This window comes from Sturnira hondurensis, unplaced genomic scaffold, assembly GCF_014824575.4.
Source record: "Sturnira hondurensis isolate 20B ecotype Veracruz unplaced genomic scaffold, ASM1482457v3 Scaffold0022319, whole genome shotgun sequence".
In the NCBI taxonomy this organism is placed as follows: Eukaryota; Metazoa; Chordata; class Mammalia; order Chiroptera; family Phyllostomidae; genus Sturnira; species Sturnira hondurensis.
This window is the reverse complement of record NW_028094950.1, coordinates 331,270-349,427: the sequence shown is the minus strand read 5'-3', so window position 1 is coordinate 349,427 and position 18,158 is coordinate 331,270. Positions and strand designations below refer to the sequence as shown.

The 18,158-nt window shown below is 57.1% G+C and overlaps 1 protein-coding gene across 2 annotated transcripts in view; it reads left to right on the top strand.

The window, feature by feature from the left end:
* Window positions 1–18,158, top strand: part of KLHL29 (kelch like family member 29) — a 272,918-nt gene that overhangs the window by 208,778 nt on the left and 45,982 nt on the right. For both annotated transcript variants that reach the window (XM_037035405.1, XM_037035407.1), the window contains exons 4-5: window positions 10,031–10,172; window positions 12,822–13,334. In XM_037035405.1, coding sequence (XP_036891300.1) covers window positions 10,031–10,172; window positions 12,822–13,334 — 655 coding nt within the window. The remainder of the gene's footprint in view (window positions 1–10,030; window positions 10,173–12,821; window positions 13,335–18,158) is intronic.

The following is an 18,158-nucleotide window of genomic DNA, read 5'->3' as shown; positions in this document are numbered from 1 at the left end:
ATACTCAGACCTCAGCTTCAGAAAGCTCCGGGGTCCTGAGGGCTATGAGCTGGCACATCTGAGGGGTCAACGGGTATTAGCTGGTACAGTTAGGATGGCGATTCCTCCGTCAGCCTGTGCGCTCCCCTGAGCCAGAGGCTGTTCATTGTTGTGTCTCCAGTACAGGCTTGCTTCTCAGTAAGGGTGGGGTGAGTGAATGAATGAATGAATGAGTGAACGATGCACCTGAAAGCGATGGCCATGCCCCAGCACAGAATGGATGGGGCTGTGGTAGCTGGCGGTGCTTCTGGGAGGTAAAGAGAAGACGGAAGCCTTGGCCCGGGCAGTCTGGCCTCTGCTAAGGAAGGGGCATCCGAAGAGGGCGTTTGTCTGCCACCCTCAGCCCCCAGCCCAGGGATCCGTGGCAAGCAGCCCTCTCCCCGGGCACCAGGCCCCATGGCCCCAGGAGTTGGAGCAGTGGCTGCCCCACCCCCTTGCCAAGGGTGGCAGAAACCTCACAGCTCTGCTCACCCAGAGCCGCACCCCTCCCGCATCACTGCCGAGGAAGAGGAGTTTTGTGTCCATCTACCCAAGAGGCTGCCCCCTGGGCCTCCCGCCCCCTTCCACCACCACTTTCCCTCTTGCACCTGGACCTCCTGTGAGTTTAGGTAGAATCCATCTGCCCCAGCAAGCTTTCTGGAGCCCAAAGAGGCGAGCTGGTGCTCAGTGATGCGGTTCCCTTTAAGGAGAATTACGTGAACCACCGCAGTTCCGAATGAAGGGAGCTGAGCTGGACTGTGGCCTGAGCAGAGAGGGGGTGCCAGGGAGCAGGGAACATGCCAACAGAGGCCCGGGTTGTGTGCTTCTGGAATGTTCCCCAGCAGGCATGGTCAGTCCCGCTGAGCTCCCAGGCCTGTTGGGCCTCGGAGTCCAGGCTGCAGCCCTGAGACCCACACTCAGTCCTGGACGTGCTGGGGAGAGTCTTGAAGTCCCGGCAGTGAAACTGTTTGAGCTCCTTCAGCCACGAGGCCCCGTCTGAGGAGCTGCCTCACAGGGACACTTGTGCCGCCTTGTTTGTTTCTTTGTCCTGCCTGACCTCGGGGTGACCCTGACAGAATCCTCCTCCTTGTGAGGCCTCTAATGAGGTCGCCAAAGACGGCTGTGTCAGCACCTCCTTGCTGGGCCTGAGAGTCGCGTGCAGTTGACTTCCCACTGGAGAGTCGCACGGCAGAGGCTTCAGAACTCAGATCTGTCCCCACACACCAGCGAGCCTCTGTCTGGGGTGAAAATCTGAAATGCTCTGTTCTGGCCCGAGACTCAAAGGGTGCGGGGAGCGGGTCTCGAGAGGTGTTAGGGGTTCGTTGAAGAAGGGACCCCGAGGGAATGCAGACAGTCATGGGGACTCGGTCTTCAGGTTCTTTCTGGCTCTGGGCGGCTCCTGCACCCAAGGAGGCCTTCGTTCATCCTAGACTGCCCTTGAGGGCGGGCCTGGGACGGCCCTGAGGGGCAGAGGGGCCAGGCCAGCGCCTGACCGAGCTGTTCCAAAGGGCCCACTGCTTCCCCTGGGGTAGCGTGCAGCCACCTCCAGGAAGGCCTCCGTGGCCTGGTTTAAAACTAATGTTGGGCACCCAGAGCCTCGGCCTGTGCAGGCCAAGCGGCAGCATCTCAGTGTTCAGTGAGGCCCCTCTTAGCTCAGCCGCCCCACGCAGGGGGCTTTTCCTTGCCAGATGCACTGAGGACTTTGAGTCTGAATTTAACAAAGTCTCCCGGGAATGGCCGTTGTCCGATGTGTGTCTGTGCATGCGGAGCTGACCCTGGGGAGGGCAGGTGTGTCACGGGCTCTGATGCCAGGAGGTCAAGGGGTGGTGCCAGAGCCCCTGCCTGCAGGCCAGCATCTGGGAGCTGTCCCATCAAAGGCCAGAACAGGGCTGCTCTCGCCAGGCCTACCTTCCCGCCCACTCCGGCAACCGGAATGAAGGCGGGTCGCCGTGGCCCAGAGGGAGCTGCCTCCTCACGAATGCCGAATGCCGCCGGGGTGAGCGGGCACAGGCTGGGCGGGTTACAAGGCACACGGCCATTGGGGGAGCCTGGAAGGCTGACGGAAGGGGGCCGAGGAAGGGCCCACCCCAGCGCTGCGAGCAGGTGCCCCTCGCCCTCCCCCTCGCCTGTCCGTCTGGGCCGCTCGCTCCCTCACATCACAGGCGGCTGCTGAGGGCCAGGCCTGCCCTGCACCTTTCAGCAGAATGAAAGGGAAGCTGCGACCAGAGGGGGGCTGAAGCCCAGGAAAGGGCCTCTTTCTTTTCAAAGACTTCCGTTTGTGATGGGCTTTTTTTTTTCTAGGTGATCTGATTTCAAAGCCCCTTTGAAAATTGTGTGGGTTTTGTAATGGATGAAAAGTTACTTGGAAATGGGACTAAGAAGTTTTCCGTTGAATGTTGTTAGAGGAAAGTTGAAAGCTTTGAGTTGAAGGTTCTGCCAGATTTATCGTTTCTTTTGTGCACTCGGCCCATCCACCGCGAGAGGTCCTGGGGGCCTGGACAGGGCACACGAGAGAATGCGGTGCGGAAACCGCCCCAGAACGCGGCTGCTTTACGTGTGCGAGGGGAGCCCTCGGTGCTGAACTTTGAGCAAAAATGTCTCTCGGGCGCAGACTTTGAAGTCAGGAAACAGGAAGCAAATATACTTGCAGGATACCATGGGAAGCTGGGTCTCATCAGAGACAATAGCCACCACACAGGTGTTTCGTGTCAGAAAGATAATTGTGAGAGAAGATAAGGCCCCAAAGGTGCTGACAGAGGGGCGCACGGAGCAGGGGGCCTGGCAGGCGCCTCGGGGCACGTCCAGGTGGGAGATCTGGGGAGAGAAGCCAGCGAACAGCACGGACAAAGGAGAGTGCTAGGAAAAGCATTGTGACAGATGTGGAAGGGAAGGCGTTTTAAGAGGGAAAAGGGAGGAAGCCAGTATGAGGGATCGGAGAAACAGGCTGGGGAAATGCTACTGATGTGGCATCAGGAGGTGACTGGTCATTTGAAGGGTCGTTTGATGTCCTCACTGGAGTGCTGGGGTGGGAGGAGTTGAAAGGTAACAGGTGAGGGGTGACAGGAGTCCAACAGCAGATGTCCCGGCCCCGGGGGGAGGATGCTGGCACGGCAGCTGCAGTGGTCCCACAAGGAAAGCCAAGGGGAAGGGGCTGATGGAGGGGAAGCAGAAGGAGGGAGAGGCCGGGAGGGGCGACCCTGCCGTGCAGTGTCAGCTCTGGGGAGGGGTGCGCCCTGGCCTGAGTCGGAAGAACTGGCCCCACCAGAAAGGGCCAAGAGCACACAGGCAGGGGTTGGCGGAACACGTCAGCGGCCTGGGGCCTAGAGGGTCTGAAGGATCGGGGGACATGATGGAAGCCCCCAGGAATCTGGGTCCCCGGCCCCATCATGCTGGCAGGGTCACAGCAGGAAGCTCAGCTGCAGGGGGACACAGTAGAGGAAGGGGAGTCTGTGGCAGGCACCCCTGTGGGCACCAGGAGAGGAATGCCGAGTGCTACCCATACAGGGCGTTGTGAGCACGGCCTCAACATGGCTACACCTGTTTACAGGGCATCAGCCACCGTGGGGTGGGCTGGAGTGAGGGGCGTGGCACACACCAGCCCTCCCAGAGTACCGTGGAGAGTATCAGGACAGTGTGGGGCAGTGAAGTCCCCGCGTCCAGCTAGGACTGCCCTTCTCCAGGCGAATGACACTCACCTGGACAGTGGAGGCATGATGGCCAGAGCACAGAACTCCTCACAGAAGGAAAATGTTTGTGCCCATGCTCAGGGCAGGTAGGAGGCCTCAGTAAGTGTGAGCTGTGAGGCTGGCAGCCGGTCTCACCTGTGCCTGGCAGCTCTTTATGGCTGGGTCCTTATGCGGACCCAGTGAGAGCGACAACACAGGAAGGGGTTGGTGGTTTTGACTTAAAGTATTTGCAGGTGACCCTCAGGACACAAAGGCTGGTGGCATAGGGCCAGGTTCGAGGCTGACTCTGGCCTCTGCAGCTCTCTCTCAAAGCCCAGCACGTGGGGACCCTCATTGCACTGTCCCCCGGGGTCCCTCCCTCCTTGCACAGCTCCCTTCCCCACCCCCAAGCCACACCCTCTCCTGCTGCCCCACCCGAGCTCCCAGCAGGAACGCTTGCCCTCCTGACGTAATCATACTCCGTAATATGATTGGAATCTGCATATATATTTAAAATGACAAGATCGAAATTAAAACTTAAATGAAGAACTACTTTTCTGTAAGTTGCTCCGAAAGCAGTAATTTGGCAGCAAATTGAGAGAAAAAGGTAAGCACTGGTCCTTTAAACCGCCGTGCAGTTTCCGGTGTGCAAGCCAGAAGGTGTCTCAATTTAACACATCGTCGGTCAGCATTATTAGAAATTTCATCGGGCCCCAGAGTGCACGCTATGGTGCTGCTCAGAGGGGGACCGAGGGCACCGGCCTGGGGCCAGGGGACCGAAGGGGGCAGCCTCATTAGTGAGGGCAGGAGGGGGCTCCAGAGGGCGTTCCCCGGCCCGCAGTGGGACTTTAACCTCAGTTACCCTCTTGTCTTGTAGATCAGTAGCCATCCCGAAATGGGAATTGAGAGACTCATACATGTAATTTGTTCTTCCCGGAGGCCCCAGATTTATAGCTTTGGTGTCTGTCAACGTGTCCTCCTGGCCCCTTGGAACCTAGGCCGGGGACAGGAGTCCATGGAGACAGCATGACCAAAGCATTGGCGCCTCTGAGCCCCACGAGCGGGATGCAAAAATCTGTCCCAGCCAGGACCTGCCCGGCAGCTTCAGCTCTGAGGTTACCCTGTCAGGGTGCAAGTGGCCTGGGAGCTTGGAGGTCAAGACTGTCACTGTGCCTCTGAACGGGGTCCACCGGCCACTGGCGACACCCGGCAGGCTTGTTCAGGAGCCACCTTTAGGGGTCCCCTGCCCTAGACCTTCTGAGTCAGAAGCTCTGGGGGGGTGGATCCAGAAACGTGCCTTCTTCACAACCTCCCCCAGACACTCACAAGCACTCCTATTGGAGAACCCCTACACGGGGCAAGCTCAGAGTGCATTCTGCCCAGGTCACCCTCGGCTTCTCCGTTTTCACGCAAGGCCAATTGCCACCCCCCACCCAGCTGCCTGTGCCTGGGGAGAGGTTGCACTGACCGGAGTTTTGCATTCGTGTGATTACAGTCTGCTCCAGTTACGCTGCCTCCTCCCTGTGCACCCGACGCCCCCCCCCCCCGGAGGTGGGAGACAAAGGGATGCCAACAAAACTGTGGTGTCCTATGTCGAGAGCGCCAGGCAAAGGACTTTTGATCTTTGCAATATATACAGTAGACTGTGCATCCTTTTGTTTTTCATGGCTTTTTTAAAAAGATTTATTTATCTTTAGAGGGGGAAGGGAAGGAGAGAAATATCAATGTGTGGTTGCCTCTCAGGAGTCCCCTGCTGGGAACTGGCCTGCAACCCAGGCATGTGCCCTGACTGGGAATCGAACCGCAATCATGTGGTTCGCAGGCCCACGCTCAATCCACTGAGCTACGCCAGCCAGGGCTGTTTTTCATGACTTTAAACAACATTTTACAATAGCTCACAAATCTGTGCACAGACACTCCGAGAGGGCCTGGCTGGACCACCCGAGGGCCCCCTGGTGCTGACTAGAATCACTCAGTGGTATCCATCCAGTCCCTGGTCTGGTCAGAGAGACCAAGGCAGAGGCTGTGAGTCCTCTCAAAAGGCGGGGCCCAGAGCTGGCATCATGTCGCAGCGTCAAGGTCCTGTGGTTACTGTCCCAGTCTGCATCATCCTCGAGAGTCCTTGGTGCAGCTGTGTCCCATCACGCCAGCTCGGACTCCTCAAGGGCAGGAGTCAAGCCTTGAGCATCACGGTGCCCCGGCGTCCAGCTGGGTTTCCCGCCGAGTGTAAGCGGGGAGGCATTGTCTTACCAGTTTCATGGGGGTGAGGCCTGGGTGACTCTGGCTCCATGGAGGGGAAGGGCTCGTCACTGGGAAGGGTGGGGCTGTTTGTCCTCAGTAACACTTCGAGGAAGGCAGTCCCCGCCAGCCTGTCAGCACCACACAAATGACAGCAGTGCCCAGGCCTGCGCCCTGCACATCTCCCCGCACGGGGAGCCGCCCCCACACAGCTCTGTGGGCATCGGCGTAAGCTGCTCTGCCTGGGCTAGTAGAGCACAACGGAGGAGCAGGGGGCTGCTGCAGGAGGGGCTTTCCCAGCCCCCCAACCGGGCACTTCAGCCCCTGCCGCTGCCTCGGAGACTTTTTCATCCATTAAGGACCAGGGTCTTTCGTGTTCTTCAGTCGCTGCAAGAAGCGGGATGCTGTCAGCCACCGTGAAAATGTGACCTTTGAAAATTTACAAGAGCCGAGGTTTAAAAGCTGCTACGTTAATGATGCATCTCATTAGCATCTCATTAAAGGGAAGCAGAGAGAAGCCTGCTCCGCTGGATGACGGGCAGATAGGGCCACTTCGAGGTGCCAGGCAGAACGAGGGTTCTCTTCGTCTACCTCTCTCTGCCAAGTGTCATCATGTCACAGCAGAAGCACGGCCAGGAACACTGGGGAAAGGCCAGCTATCTGGGTGGCTTCAGTGATGTCCTAGACTGCGGCAGTGGCAGGGGGCAAGGGGAGGCTCTCCCAGCCCTGCCTTCCTCCCCCCAGCCCAAGCAGTTGCCCTGCCTGGTTTCTGTGGCATTCTCATGGGCAGGCAGGCCCCTGGCAAGAAGCAGAACTCCAGAAGGCCTGGCATTTGGGGCGGGGGGTGCAGGGGGCCTGGAGAGCCTTTGCTAGAGTCTTGGGCTTCTAAACTCTGGGTCATGGGGGAAAGGCTTAGCAGGAGCCAGGCTCAGAGCTGGAGCTGCAGACCCGAACACCACACGGTGCCCCAGAAGCCTTCAGAACCCCGGACCACGAGTTTACTGTGGACCCAGAGCCTTCTGCAGGAGTGTCGGCCCCGGTCGGGCCGGGCTGACTCACCACCGGGTGTCCCTCCGCCACCTGGGCGCCCGGCGCGTGGGCAAAGCACACAGCCCGTGTTTGTATTTTTTCTGGAAGGCGCAGAGGACAGAATGTTCAGGTCATTATTTTAATAAAATAAATAAAAATTCCTGAACTGCAAGTTGCACATAGCTTCAGAAGTTGCTAGTGCCGGGTAGAATACAAGTGGCCTTATTTATCTTTCCTAAGGAAAAAAAATGATTCTGTTTTTCTTCTCACAGCAGAACAAATTTTTTGTACATAAGAACACGCTTGTAATATTCATGAAAGACACAGCCAGACAGCAAAGCAGTTGTGGCCACTCCCAGTCGTGCCCAGCACCCCAGGGCCTCCTGCACCCCAGCTTCCTTCTGTTTGCACAGGTAGCTGAGTGCTCCAGCTGGCAGGAACTAGTGACCCCAGAGCAGGGCTGGGCTCCCCCGCAAAGGCCCAGTGCTTGTTTCCTGAACAAACCAACTAACCAACAAAGGAACAAGTGACTGAGCTGGCAGGAGTGTTTGGAACCAACATTAGGGCAAAAACTGGACCTTCTGAAGTTGTAGAGTTCAGAATCTGGTGACCTACTTCGAGAGGGAGACCCCAGCCACCTCTGCTGGAGGCAGCGCCTTGGGTCCAGTCTGTAAGAACCAAGCCCAGGGCCTCCTACTTTCCAGAGCCCTCCCCTACCCTGTGAAGATGCCAGGCAGGGCCCTGGAGGCTGATTCAGCAGGGCAGGGATGAGACTGTAGGTGGTCCCTGAGAACCAAACCTGCCTCTGGCCCAGGGAGGCCTCCAGAAACCCCTGGTAGAAGAGAGGGGCTGCAGCGCCCCCTACTGGTAGGAGGGGGTGGTCTTACAGCAAAGGAAGGAGCTGATGAGGAGGCTGGGGTGTCTGCCTTCAGACCTCACCCCAATCAGGGCCCTGGATGAGACACAGGCTCTTCTCCCTCAGATGTCTCTGATTACCGGGAAGCAACCTCTGTGCCTCTGAACCCACCAGCACCCCGAGAACTTGGCAATACAGGGGGGCTGAAGACAGGGCACGCTGCAGAGCTATTTAGAGAGTGGCAGAGAATCCACAGCATTGATCCATAAGTTCCAGAAGCCTGTTGGGGAGTGCAGCCAAATGCCCACCCCTCCAACCCACCCCAGGCTCCCATCTGCCCCACAGACAAAAATGGGGCAGGAGCCTCTGATAAGGAAGCCTGTTTGTTGAATTGTTCTTTCCTGCGGAGAGTCACTCTCTCCCTTTGTTTCCCGCTCTGCTCACAGACGCAAAGCGTCTGAAACGCAGGCCAGAGGTAAAGTGCCGTGGCTCCGCAGCTCCCAGCAGGCCCCAGTGCAGGCGCTGGCCGTCCTTGGCCTTAGGCATCAAAGCCCCAGTCAGAGCTGTATGCCTGCCCTCCCCTGGTACCCATCCCGCGGCCCCTTGTCCGTGTCCAAGTGGCCCAGGAGAGAGTGCGGCCTGCCCCCGCTCCCACCAGCCGGGTTACTGGGTCAGCTTCTGTCAGAGGTCACCAGGACCGTGTCACCCCTGAAAAAGGTCTGCAACTGCCCCTCGGAGCCCCTTTGCCCTTTGTGACTGTCCCGCCCCCTCACTCTTCACCCCCAAACTGGTTGGGCTCTGGTTGCACTACTGAGAGCCCCAGCCTGGTTATCCCAGGCTGGGGCTCCCCAACATGTTTTTTGGATTTTTTTTATTATTATTATTATACAGGGTAGGCAAAGTAGGTTTACAGTTGTGAGTCTGTGAAACACAGGATTTATTCTTGTCTTGTTATTTATTGTATGATTTTCCATACAAACAACTGTAAACATCTTTATGCCCCACTCTGTAATTATAATGATAATAATGGTAATGGCCATCGGAGAAGATTTGCCAAATGCAGAAAAGTGTAGACAAGAGAACGGAAGTGCCCCGTAACTACCCCAGGTCAGTGCCCCTGCTGACAGCGCTTTCCTTTCTCCCTCCTGCGCATGTTGTTCTCTCGGTGAGGTTCTCTTTGGGTCTTTTTGTGTCCTGCTTTTCTCTGTAACCTTACAATGTAAGCACTTCGCCATCTCGTTAAGAACTCTTAGTAGCCCTGGCTGCTGTAGCTCCGTGGATTGAGTGCGGGCCACAGGATCCGAGTGGATTCCCAGTCAGGGCACATGCCTGGGTCGCAGGCCAGTTCCCAGCAGGGGACTCACAAGAGGCAACCATACATTGGTACTTCTCTCCTTCCCTTCCCCTCTAAAGATAAATAAATAAAATCTTAAAAAAAAAAGAACTCTTAGTAAATGTGGTTTGCAACGATTCTGTAATATTCTGTTGCAAGGCTGTGGCTCAGGGAGACCAGTGCTGTCCTAAGGGTTGTAGCACCCTGAGATTCATTTTCTCTTTGCTCTAAATATCTAAGTTAGGCCGTCAGATCCCTGAGCCGGGAGCCTGCTTCCTTCCTTCCAGGAAGAATGAGGGACCGAGGGGCCTGGTCCAGGTTTTTCCCGCCTTCCCACCCTGGCGGCAGTGTGGCAGCTGTCCTGCCACTAGCCTGGGTCCCCTTTGAAGCAGGACTTACTGGGCCTCGGAGGCTGGTGTGGGGGCAGGGTGGAGCCTGGTAGTTGAGCTTCAGAGAGCCGTTCTCTCACGTCAAAGGTCCAGGGATACGGTGCCTCTGAGTTCGGGCTGAGTACACAGTCGGCACTCAGCACACGCCCACAGATGTTGTTGCAGCTTATTAATGGCCTAGGGGCCGGGGGACTTCACATCTCCAGGCAGAATGTCATTTCCTTTGTGGTAGCTTCAGTGGAGGGAGTGGCCCCTGAGGGTGGACGGGGAGGCACTGCGTTGGGTGCTCCTGGAGGCTGGATTTTAGCGGAGGTCACTACTGTGCCAAAATGCTCTGCAGTTTCCCCTGGACTGGATTCGGGCCAGGTCTCTGCCTCTGGCCCGTGGCTCAGGCAGCAGGAGAACTGCTGAGGTGGTGGGAGGGTTGGGGGGATGGGAAGGTGGGTCCCAGGGCAGGACCCATACCAGGCTGTGCTCACCCTCCTGCTCTGCTTCTCCCCAGGCTCCCGGCATCTCCAAAGCAGACGGTCAGTCCCAGGGACTCACGACCAGCATCCGGTGGGGGCAGACGCCCATCAATCAGTCCACACCCTGGGACACTGATGAGCCGCCCTCCAAACAGATGAGGGAGAGCGACAACCCAGGTGTGTACCTCCTCCCACAGACACCTGTCTGTGCTGGGGCTGGGAGGGGCGGTAGGGCCTCCCTGGAGCCCCAGCTCCTCAGCAGGCACCACCCCACAGCCTGCGGCAGCCCAGACCTCAGGCTGGGCTGAGTGGGGCGGGGGCCCTGTGAGCATTGTCTCTGCTACTCAGGAAAGTGTTTAAGTGTTTGAGAGAAAGCAGGGGACAGAGAGTGACTGTGAGTCTGCTTAGGGTTATTTTGAATAGTTAGTTATTCCCAACATCAGTGCCCTGATTCATAACAAATTTCTCAAATCACACCTTCCTGGTAAGTTCTTCTGCCTTGTTTACTTGGGAATGGGGCTGGGGGCTTGCTCACCCCTTCCTGCAGCACCCCGAGCCTTGTTTGGACAGCTGTGACCTCCACAAAAGCCTTCCCTGTTATTCCCCATGGGTCCCAGACCTCCCTGTGGGATACACACAGACCCATCCACTCAGCCCTCCATAGCGCAGCCCTACAGATATCTGGGGGTCCCATTCTCCCCACACTGAGTCTTCCATGGGATGAACACCCATTTTCTCCAGCCACACCCAAGAGCCCATCGTTCCTAGTCCCGTCACCTTCAGGGGAGTCGCCCCACTCACTTTGTTCAATGACAATCCCGGTGACCCACCACGAGGAAGCCCCGCCCCTCTCTCTTTCAGCCCCTTTGCCGGGATTGTTGCAGCCCAATGTCACTTTGGCTCTGCTGGCAGCCACATCACATGCTGTCTCAGCAGGAAGCTCCCAATACCGTCATGTGGCCACTCTGACCCCTGTCCCTCTTCTCTCAACCTGGGGAGGCCCTTGGGTGTGGAGACTCAAGGGCAAGACCTAGGCAATGCCTTCGGTGACCCTTAGGATTCCTGCTTTCAATCCTGACCTGTGCCTGACCCTCCCAACGTTATGTCACCTGCAGACTTAGTCACGATGTCCTCCATTCGTCATCCAAATCACAGATGACAGTGGCGAGCAGGGCGTGCCTCCCACCATTAGACACCTCTCTCTAGGTGTCCGGCGTCCTCAAGGCCATTCCCGGCTCACAAATCAGCCATCTCTGGGACACCTCTGTGTCTTCCCCACAGAGTTCCCTGAGATCTCGCCCACTGTGCCCCAAGGCTCTGGTGCGTTTTCTGGGCTCCCTGGCTAATCCTGGAGAACACTGAGCTTCGGAGGACGGGCCTGTCTCTAAGACACCAGGCCGGCCCATGGAGATACCGCCTCCTCTTCTTCGGGCTGAGGGACGGTCCCCCCAAGCAGCCGGCTCTAGAATCCTGCTGGTACTCCTTCACCGACGTTTGCCAGCTCCTAGCTTCCTCCGGCTTCTCTCAGTATCAGAATCAGAACTATTTGTTGCCCACGGTTTCCGTGCCTTGCTCTGGGTCATCGCGATGCTCGAAGCAGCCCTGTCCAGTTGGTGGCATTGCTGTCCCGCTGCAGATGAGGAAACTGTTTGGGGGAGAGGACTTGTGCATAGGGTCACTCAGCAAGGGAGGGCAGAAGGAGGGTAAAGCGAGGTCTGTCTGACTCCAAGCCTGGCTGTCCACTGTGCTCTTTGGACTAATCCTCAGGGACAGCGCCCTCTGGTGGTTGGGTAGTTGCCCTGCCATCTTGCTTCTCCCCCCTGCCTCGAAATTTTATTCCTGTGAGGGAATAAGATACCAGAAGATACTGATCACTGAGAGGAGTTCCCAGCCCCAATTTCCAGGCTCTGGGGCTGGGGTCCTGAGTGGCCCCCCACTCTCCTTCCTCAGCTCCTCAGCCTAATCTATGCTGCCACTCGAGAGTCATCAGGACAACTACAGTGACATTCAGGTGACAGAGACCTAGATCCACACTCATGTGGTCAAAGGCAACCCAGACTGGCCTTGCCCCTCATGGTCAGTATCTTCCCGTGTCACTCTCAAGCTTGAGTCACCTCAATGTCCGCTCGGCTCAGGGGGCCTTGTCGAACCACGATTTCCTTTGGGGGCAAAATGGTCTTCCCAAGTTTCCCCAGGGCTGGCCAGGCAGAGGTCACCTGGCCCCCAGCAAGGCCACAGGGAGCAGCCCCTCGGGCCTCCCCACGCTGCCCACCCCCAGGTCTGCCTCCCAGCCCCAGGCTCCCGCAAAAAATAAATAAATAAATAAATAAAATAAAATTTAAAAAAATCCTTTCTCAGACTGCATTCTCCGGAAAGGAAAGAACAATACCAGCCCAATACCAGCATTTATGGAACATTTAACACACACCAGACACGTTTTCCTCATTCAGTTCTTCCCAGGAGACCTGTGAGGTAGCTGTTGCTCGGTCCATGCAACAGCTGGGAAGAATGAGGCGCAGAGAAGATAAGCAACTTGCCCCAGGCAAGAACTGAGACTTGAAGCCAGGTCTCTTTGAAGGTCTCTCCTCTTTTCTCTCTGCTTCTTGCCCCCCAAGCTCTCCCAAGTGGACTGCGTCCCGTCCTCCGAGTCCTCCCCGCCCCCTGGCTCGTGCTGCTGCAATCACAGGTCCTAGCTCTGTGCGTTCCGGGGCACAGGCATCTGGTCCCACCTCTGTGACCCAGCGCCCAGACCAGGGCCTGGGGCAGCCAGCGTTGGCTGAGTGAACGTGAAAACCGCAGATGACCTCTCTTCCATCTCCCTTGCAGGCACAGGGCCATGGGTGACCACGGCGGCCGCCGGGAGCCAGCCCGCCCTGATCGTACACTCCTATGGAGTGACCCAGCCTCCCACCTTCAGCCCGGCCGTGAACGTCCAGGCCCCGGTCATCGGGGTGACCCCCTCACTGCCTCCACACGTGGGGCCCCAGCTCCCGCTGATGCCGGGCCACTACTCGCTCCCACAGCCGCCCTCTCAGCCACTGAGCAGCGTGGTGGTCAACATGCCTGCCCAGGCCCTGTATGCCAGCCCTCAGCCCCTGGCCGTTTCCACTCTGCCTGGCGTGGGACAGGTGGCCCGCCCAGGACCCAGCACAGTGGGCAACGGTCATATGGCAGGGCCCCTGCTGCCGCCGCCGCCGCCAGCCCAGCCATCTGCCACTCTCCCCAGCAGTGCCCCTGCCACCAATGGGCCCCCCGCGACCGACTCAGCCCACGGGCTGCAGATGCTGCGGACCATTGGTGTGGGGAAGTATGAGTTCACCGACCCCGGGCACCCCAAAGGTAAGTCTCGCTGCCACCTGCTCCCTGTGTGCCTGCGTCTGTGCCTCCCCACATGGTCACCACAACAGAGCATGGACGGGAATGTGGTTCCTGGTGGCCTGTGCCCTCCAGCCGCACCCTACTGGCCCCACCCTGTCCCTGCTCCCACCCGGAGGCTGCCCTGGGACCTCCCCTGGGCCTCAGATAGAGGACGCAGAGGAGAAGGCAGAAGACCGGACAGGGAAGTCAGGGCAATGTGAGTGGGCAGAAGAGGAGGGGAGGGAAGAGTCTGCCAAGTTCAGGGTCCTTTTGCCTGCAGTCCAAGCCCTGGGTCATTCTCACCTTTGACCCCAAGCCCAGGCCAGTGCAGAATGAACAGGAATCATCTGTTGCCCTTAGTGTTCCATGGAACAGCTCCTCTGGCCCTTCTCTATCTTCCACCCATGAGGACAGTGAGAATAGGAACTGCCTGTGTCCCTCTCCAGACAAGCTCCGTCCATCGTGCGGTGGGATGTCGGATGAGGGTGGCCCTCGGGGTGGTCACTGAGGCCCTCGAGGCTCTCCCAGACCACTCTGAGCCAGGTGGGCTTTTTGTTTCAAGGACTCGGGTGGCTCGTTGAGGGTCTGGAAAAGCACTTCCAGGCCCCACCTTCATTAGCCATCACCCCCCCACCACCACCACCACCATCTGCTTGGGTCCACAGCAGTTTTCAAGGCAGATCCTAGAGAACAGAGCCTGGAGAAGGGAGCACATCGGGAGTGGTTCTGGCTGTGAGGGTTAGGGCACAGGGCCCCAGCCAATGGGCCCCACTCTGCTGTCTGTCTGAGGGGTCTGCCCAGCAGGATGCAGGAGCCAGTGGGAGGACCAGGGGAGGCAGAGGTTGAGTGAGGAAGAAGAGCAGGGGCCAGTGATGTGAGGCTGGTAGGGCTCACCTGCCCCAGATATACCTGCCCCTTAGAGCTCCAGCCAGCGGTGCCTTGCTCCTGCTGGGGGTGGGTGGGCAGCAGCACACAGGCAGCCAGGCCCAGACCCAGGTGCAGCAGGAGTGTGCATGGTAGGCAGTCTGGCATCCAGGACCCTTTGAAAGGGGAGGGTAGGTGGACCTAGGAAGTGTGGGCTTCTGAGGACGATTCTCAGCCTCCTATTTATAGCCCCTGGGGATGGCATCTCAGGGGCCCTGGATCTTAGCAGAGCTTTGCTCCAAACCAGCCATTCCCATCCCCACCTGCTCTCATGAATCTCTATCTCCATCCTTTCGGGCGGTTTCCAGGCCTCGTCCAGCATCCTGACCACAAAGCTGGGTCTAGATCTTCCCTAGGTTTCCTTCCCAACCTAACAGCCCCCCGACTGCCTTTGTTTTGGAAACCAGCACTAGTTTTAAATGACAAAATGATAGGAAATTACATCTAAATTCTGGTAAACTCTCTCTTTGTTTAAGATCTTTTTTTTTTAATTGACTAAATTGATTTTTTGTTTGAATTGTTTTGGTGAAGCTGTCTCTCCCTTTAAAAAAACAAAAACAAAAACTTACTCCCAGTTCTATGTTGCCAACTGGACACAATGGGCACTGGGTGTCCCAGCTGCTCTCGAGGCCTTGCCAAAGCCTGGGCCACTGGGCGAGCTCCCTCCTCCCCACCACCGGGGGCGTAGCCCCTACCCCGACAGCCTCCTGGGGCTGATGAAAGGTCTTGCTGACCTGCTGCGTTTCAGACAGGCATCTAGGAAAAGGACTCGTTCTGCGTGGAAAGGTAGCTGGCCCAGATTAGACTGGAGTCCCTCGTTTGGGGTTCAGCAGGGAACCAGGAGCCATCTCCCCAAAGCTGCCAGGCACAGGCCCGTGTCTTCATGCTCAGGCACCTGACTCCCTACGACCGGGAAGATACAGTGCAGAGGCTGGCCGAGGCTGGCCCCGCGGCAGCGGTCGTCATGGAGACACAGCCTGTAACTTCTCTGTGGGGCTGGAGCACCTGGGTGGGTCCCAGCCCCTGGACCGGAAGGGAGACTAAAGAGGGACCTTGATGGGCTTCCCTCTTCCAGCCCTAAAGGGTAGATTCAGTACTAGGTGAGGCCAGGGGTGGGGTGTCCCTAGAAGGTGTCCACAACCCCCCTCTGGTGAGCCAGGGAGGACTCCCCTCTGCCCGCTGCCAGCTCCGGCCAGTGATGACCCTCACGCAGACTCCCAGAGTGGGCCGGAGAGCCGGATGTTTCCCCAGACGTTGCATGTCACTCACTTCTGCATTTACAGCCGCCGTGGGCTGAGTTAGCTCCTCGTGTTCCGGGCGAAGAAAGACAGTGAAACGTGCCTACACAAATGCCTCCAAACTCAGGCCCGGGTGGATTTGTTGGGGTTTGGGGTTTGTCTTTAAGTAACGTCTCCTTCCCTTTCTAATCCTAAACGCTTCTATTGCTAAAGCTATCATTTGTCTGTCAGATCTAATGTCCAACAGCTGCATGTTTTTTCAAATAAGAAACCGAACTTTGAAACCGAATCTATGCAACTTGCCGTGTGGGCATCATATTTCTGACAAGACCGTGTGGGTTTGGATTTGGGTCACTTTTAATTCTGCCCCTTGGGATTTTACATCTCCGGAGCCCAGTGGATTTCCCACTCCTAAATGACAGCCAGCCAGCTCCGAGCGGGGACCAGGAGGCCCTGCGTGGCGGCACCAACACTAGGCTGAACTCCACTTAAAAAAAAAAAAAGGAACCTTCCTTTTCTCCTGCTCACTGACTGAAACCTCGCCCAGCATTATAATAGGATGCACCGTGGCACGCCTTGAGATCTAGCTCATTAAAGTCCGCGACTTCCCTAACTGTTGCTTGACGTGACAACCTGGGCTCTCACGGGGTTGAGTAATTATGGAGAAATCTCATCCATGAAGAGCAGGCCTTGCCAGCCAGAGGGATGGGCCCCTAGTATTTTTAGACTTCATTACTGATTTAAAACTTCCCATTTTGTATCTCGCAGTTATCTTCCAATCAAATGAGCTAAAATTTCCGTTGGGGCGATTGGTGTTAGCCTACCTTCCCAGAAAGGGTGTGGGGGCTTTGATGTAAAACTGAACCAGTGGAAAAATAACGACGGCGTGGAAATGCGTTTTGATGTGCAGTAGGGTCAAGCGACTGTCTCTCGTCCGTGACTAGCAGGCAGCTCGCATGCGGTTCGCTTTAATGAGTGTTATTTAAATGCATTGGGCACATATAGATTTGCTTAAGAAACAAGATAAATCTTTCTTTTCTAAGAATCGTGGGGGTGGGAGCAATCTGTGGGATTTCTTACTTTTCTAAGGTTGTGTATTGAAAGCTAATTAAAACAGATTTCATGCGTGCAAAGTGATAAGGGAGGAAAAAAGAATTAGTTCCATTTGTATCCTGTTATAAAGCACCAGAGCCATCCATCTTGCTGTTGAATTGGGACCCTGAGCTCACCCACGGGCAGAGGTGGTGGCCAACCTCAGGCCTTGAAACCCTCGCATCCAAGGTCACGGCCCCAGCGCCACACGGGCCCCGCTGAGTCTGTCACAGCTGAGGTCTGGCTTACTGATGTCATTCTTGCTGCCCCCTTGCTTTCTAAAAGGATTGTTCATAGCAAAGAGCAGAGCTAGAGACCTGGTAAAGCCCCAGACCCCCGGGCCAAGTAGCGAGCCGAGGGAAAGCTGTTGTATTTCCACCCGTGTTTCCGGGGAGAGGGAGGCCGGGCTCCTCCTGCTCCCACGGATTCTGGACCAAAAGCAAAGTCCAAGCTGACGTGCAGTGGGGCAGCGTGTCTGTCCTGACTTTAGGTTTTGTAGGCCCAGAATGAGGGGCTGTGAGCAAGGCACCTACGCGGGACGCCTATGGCCCCTTTCTGTGGTTCCATGCTCCCTCACGCCCCCTCACGTCCCCTCCTTGCCTCTGGACTTCCACCCCATGGAGCTCCATCTGCCCTCATGCTGCCCCCTGCTTGGCAAAGACAGGATCTGCTAAAGATACTTTGAGGCACAGTGAACTGCTGTGTGACTGGGACAAGTCTCCTAACCTCTCTGAGCCTCCGTTCCCTCGTCTACTCTCATGGGACCCCAGACACCGAAAACTGGGGTTCTGTCGGCAGTGGCCCCAGATCAGGAGAGTTCAGCACAAGAAAGAAGCTCGTGAAGGCTTGGAAAGCCCAGGCGGCCCTCCTGCTGCACCCCACGCCGCCCAGAGCAGAAGAGATGGAAGAAGCCCAGGCTTGTTCACAGAGCTGGCAGCCCCTGATCAAGCCACTTAACGGGACCTCATGTCCCCTCCCCTGAAAGGGAGAAGGATACATCAGCTTCCTGGCAGGGGTTTTCAGGACAGCGGTCCCCAGCCATAGGCCTCACATCTCCCTCCCCTGCCCCCTGCAGTGCCAGGGCGCCCTGCTGCCTTTGCAGTAAATATCCCGAAAGAAGCTGGGACTTCACAATAAAGCCATTTGCCCCCACCTGGTTGGCCCAGAGGGCTCAAAACATCCAGACTAAAATCGTCTTCCCACAGACCTGCTTGTCCTGCAGCTTTGGCTCAGAAATGACGTCACACATCCTTCCAGGAGTTCAAAGTCTCGGCCTGCAGTTGTCCGTAACCCTAACCCTTCCCCACCACTCCCACTGGGCACTGAGTCTGAAAACTCCTCGGATCCTGCCTCCTCCGGATCACTGGCCTCTCCCCTGGCCTGCACTGGTGACCTCCAGGCCCAGGCCACAGCCAGAGCGGTCTTTGCAAACACAGGTCAGTCCCATCACTCCTGGTCAGATGCTCAGCCCCTGACCTGGTGCTCCAGGGTCTGGCTCCTGCTGGCCCCCTTCATCTCTTGTCATTCTGCCCCCAGGCTGCCCTGCAGCCAC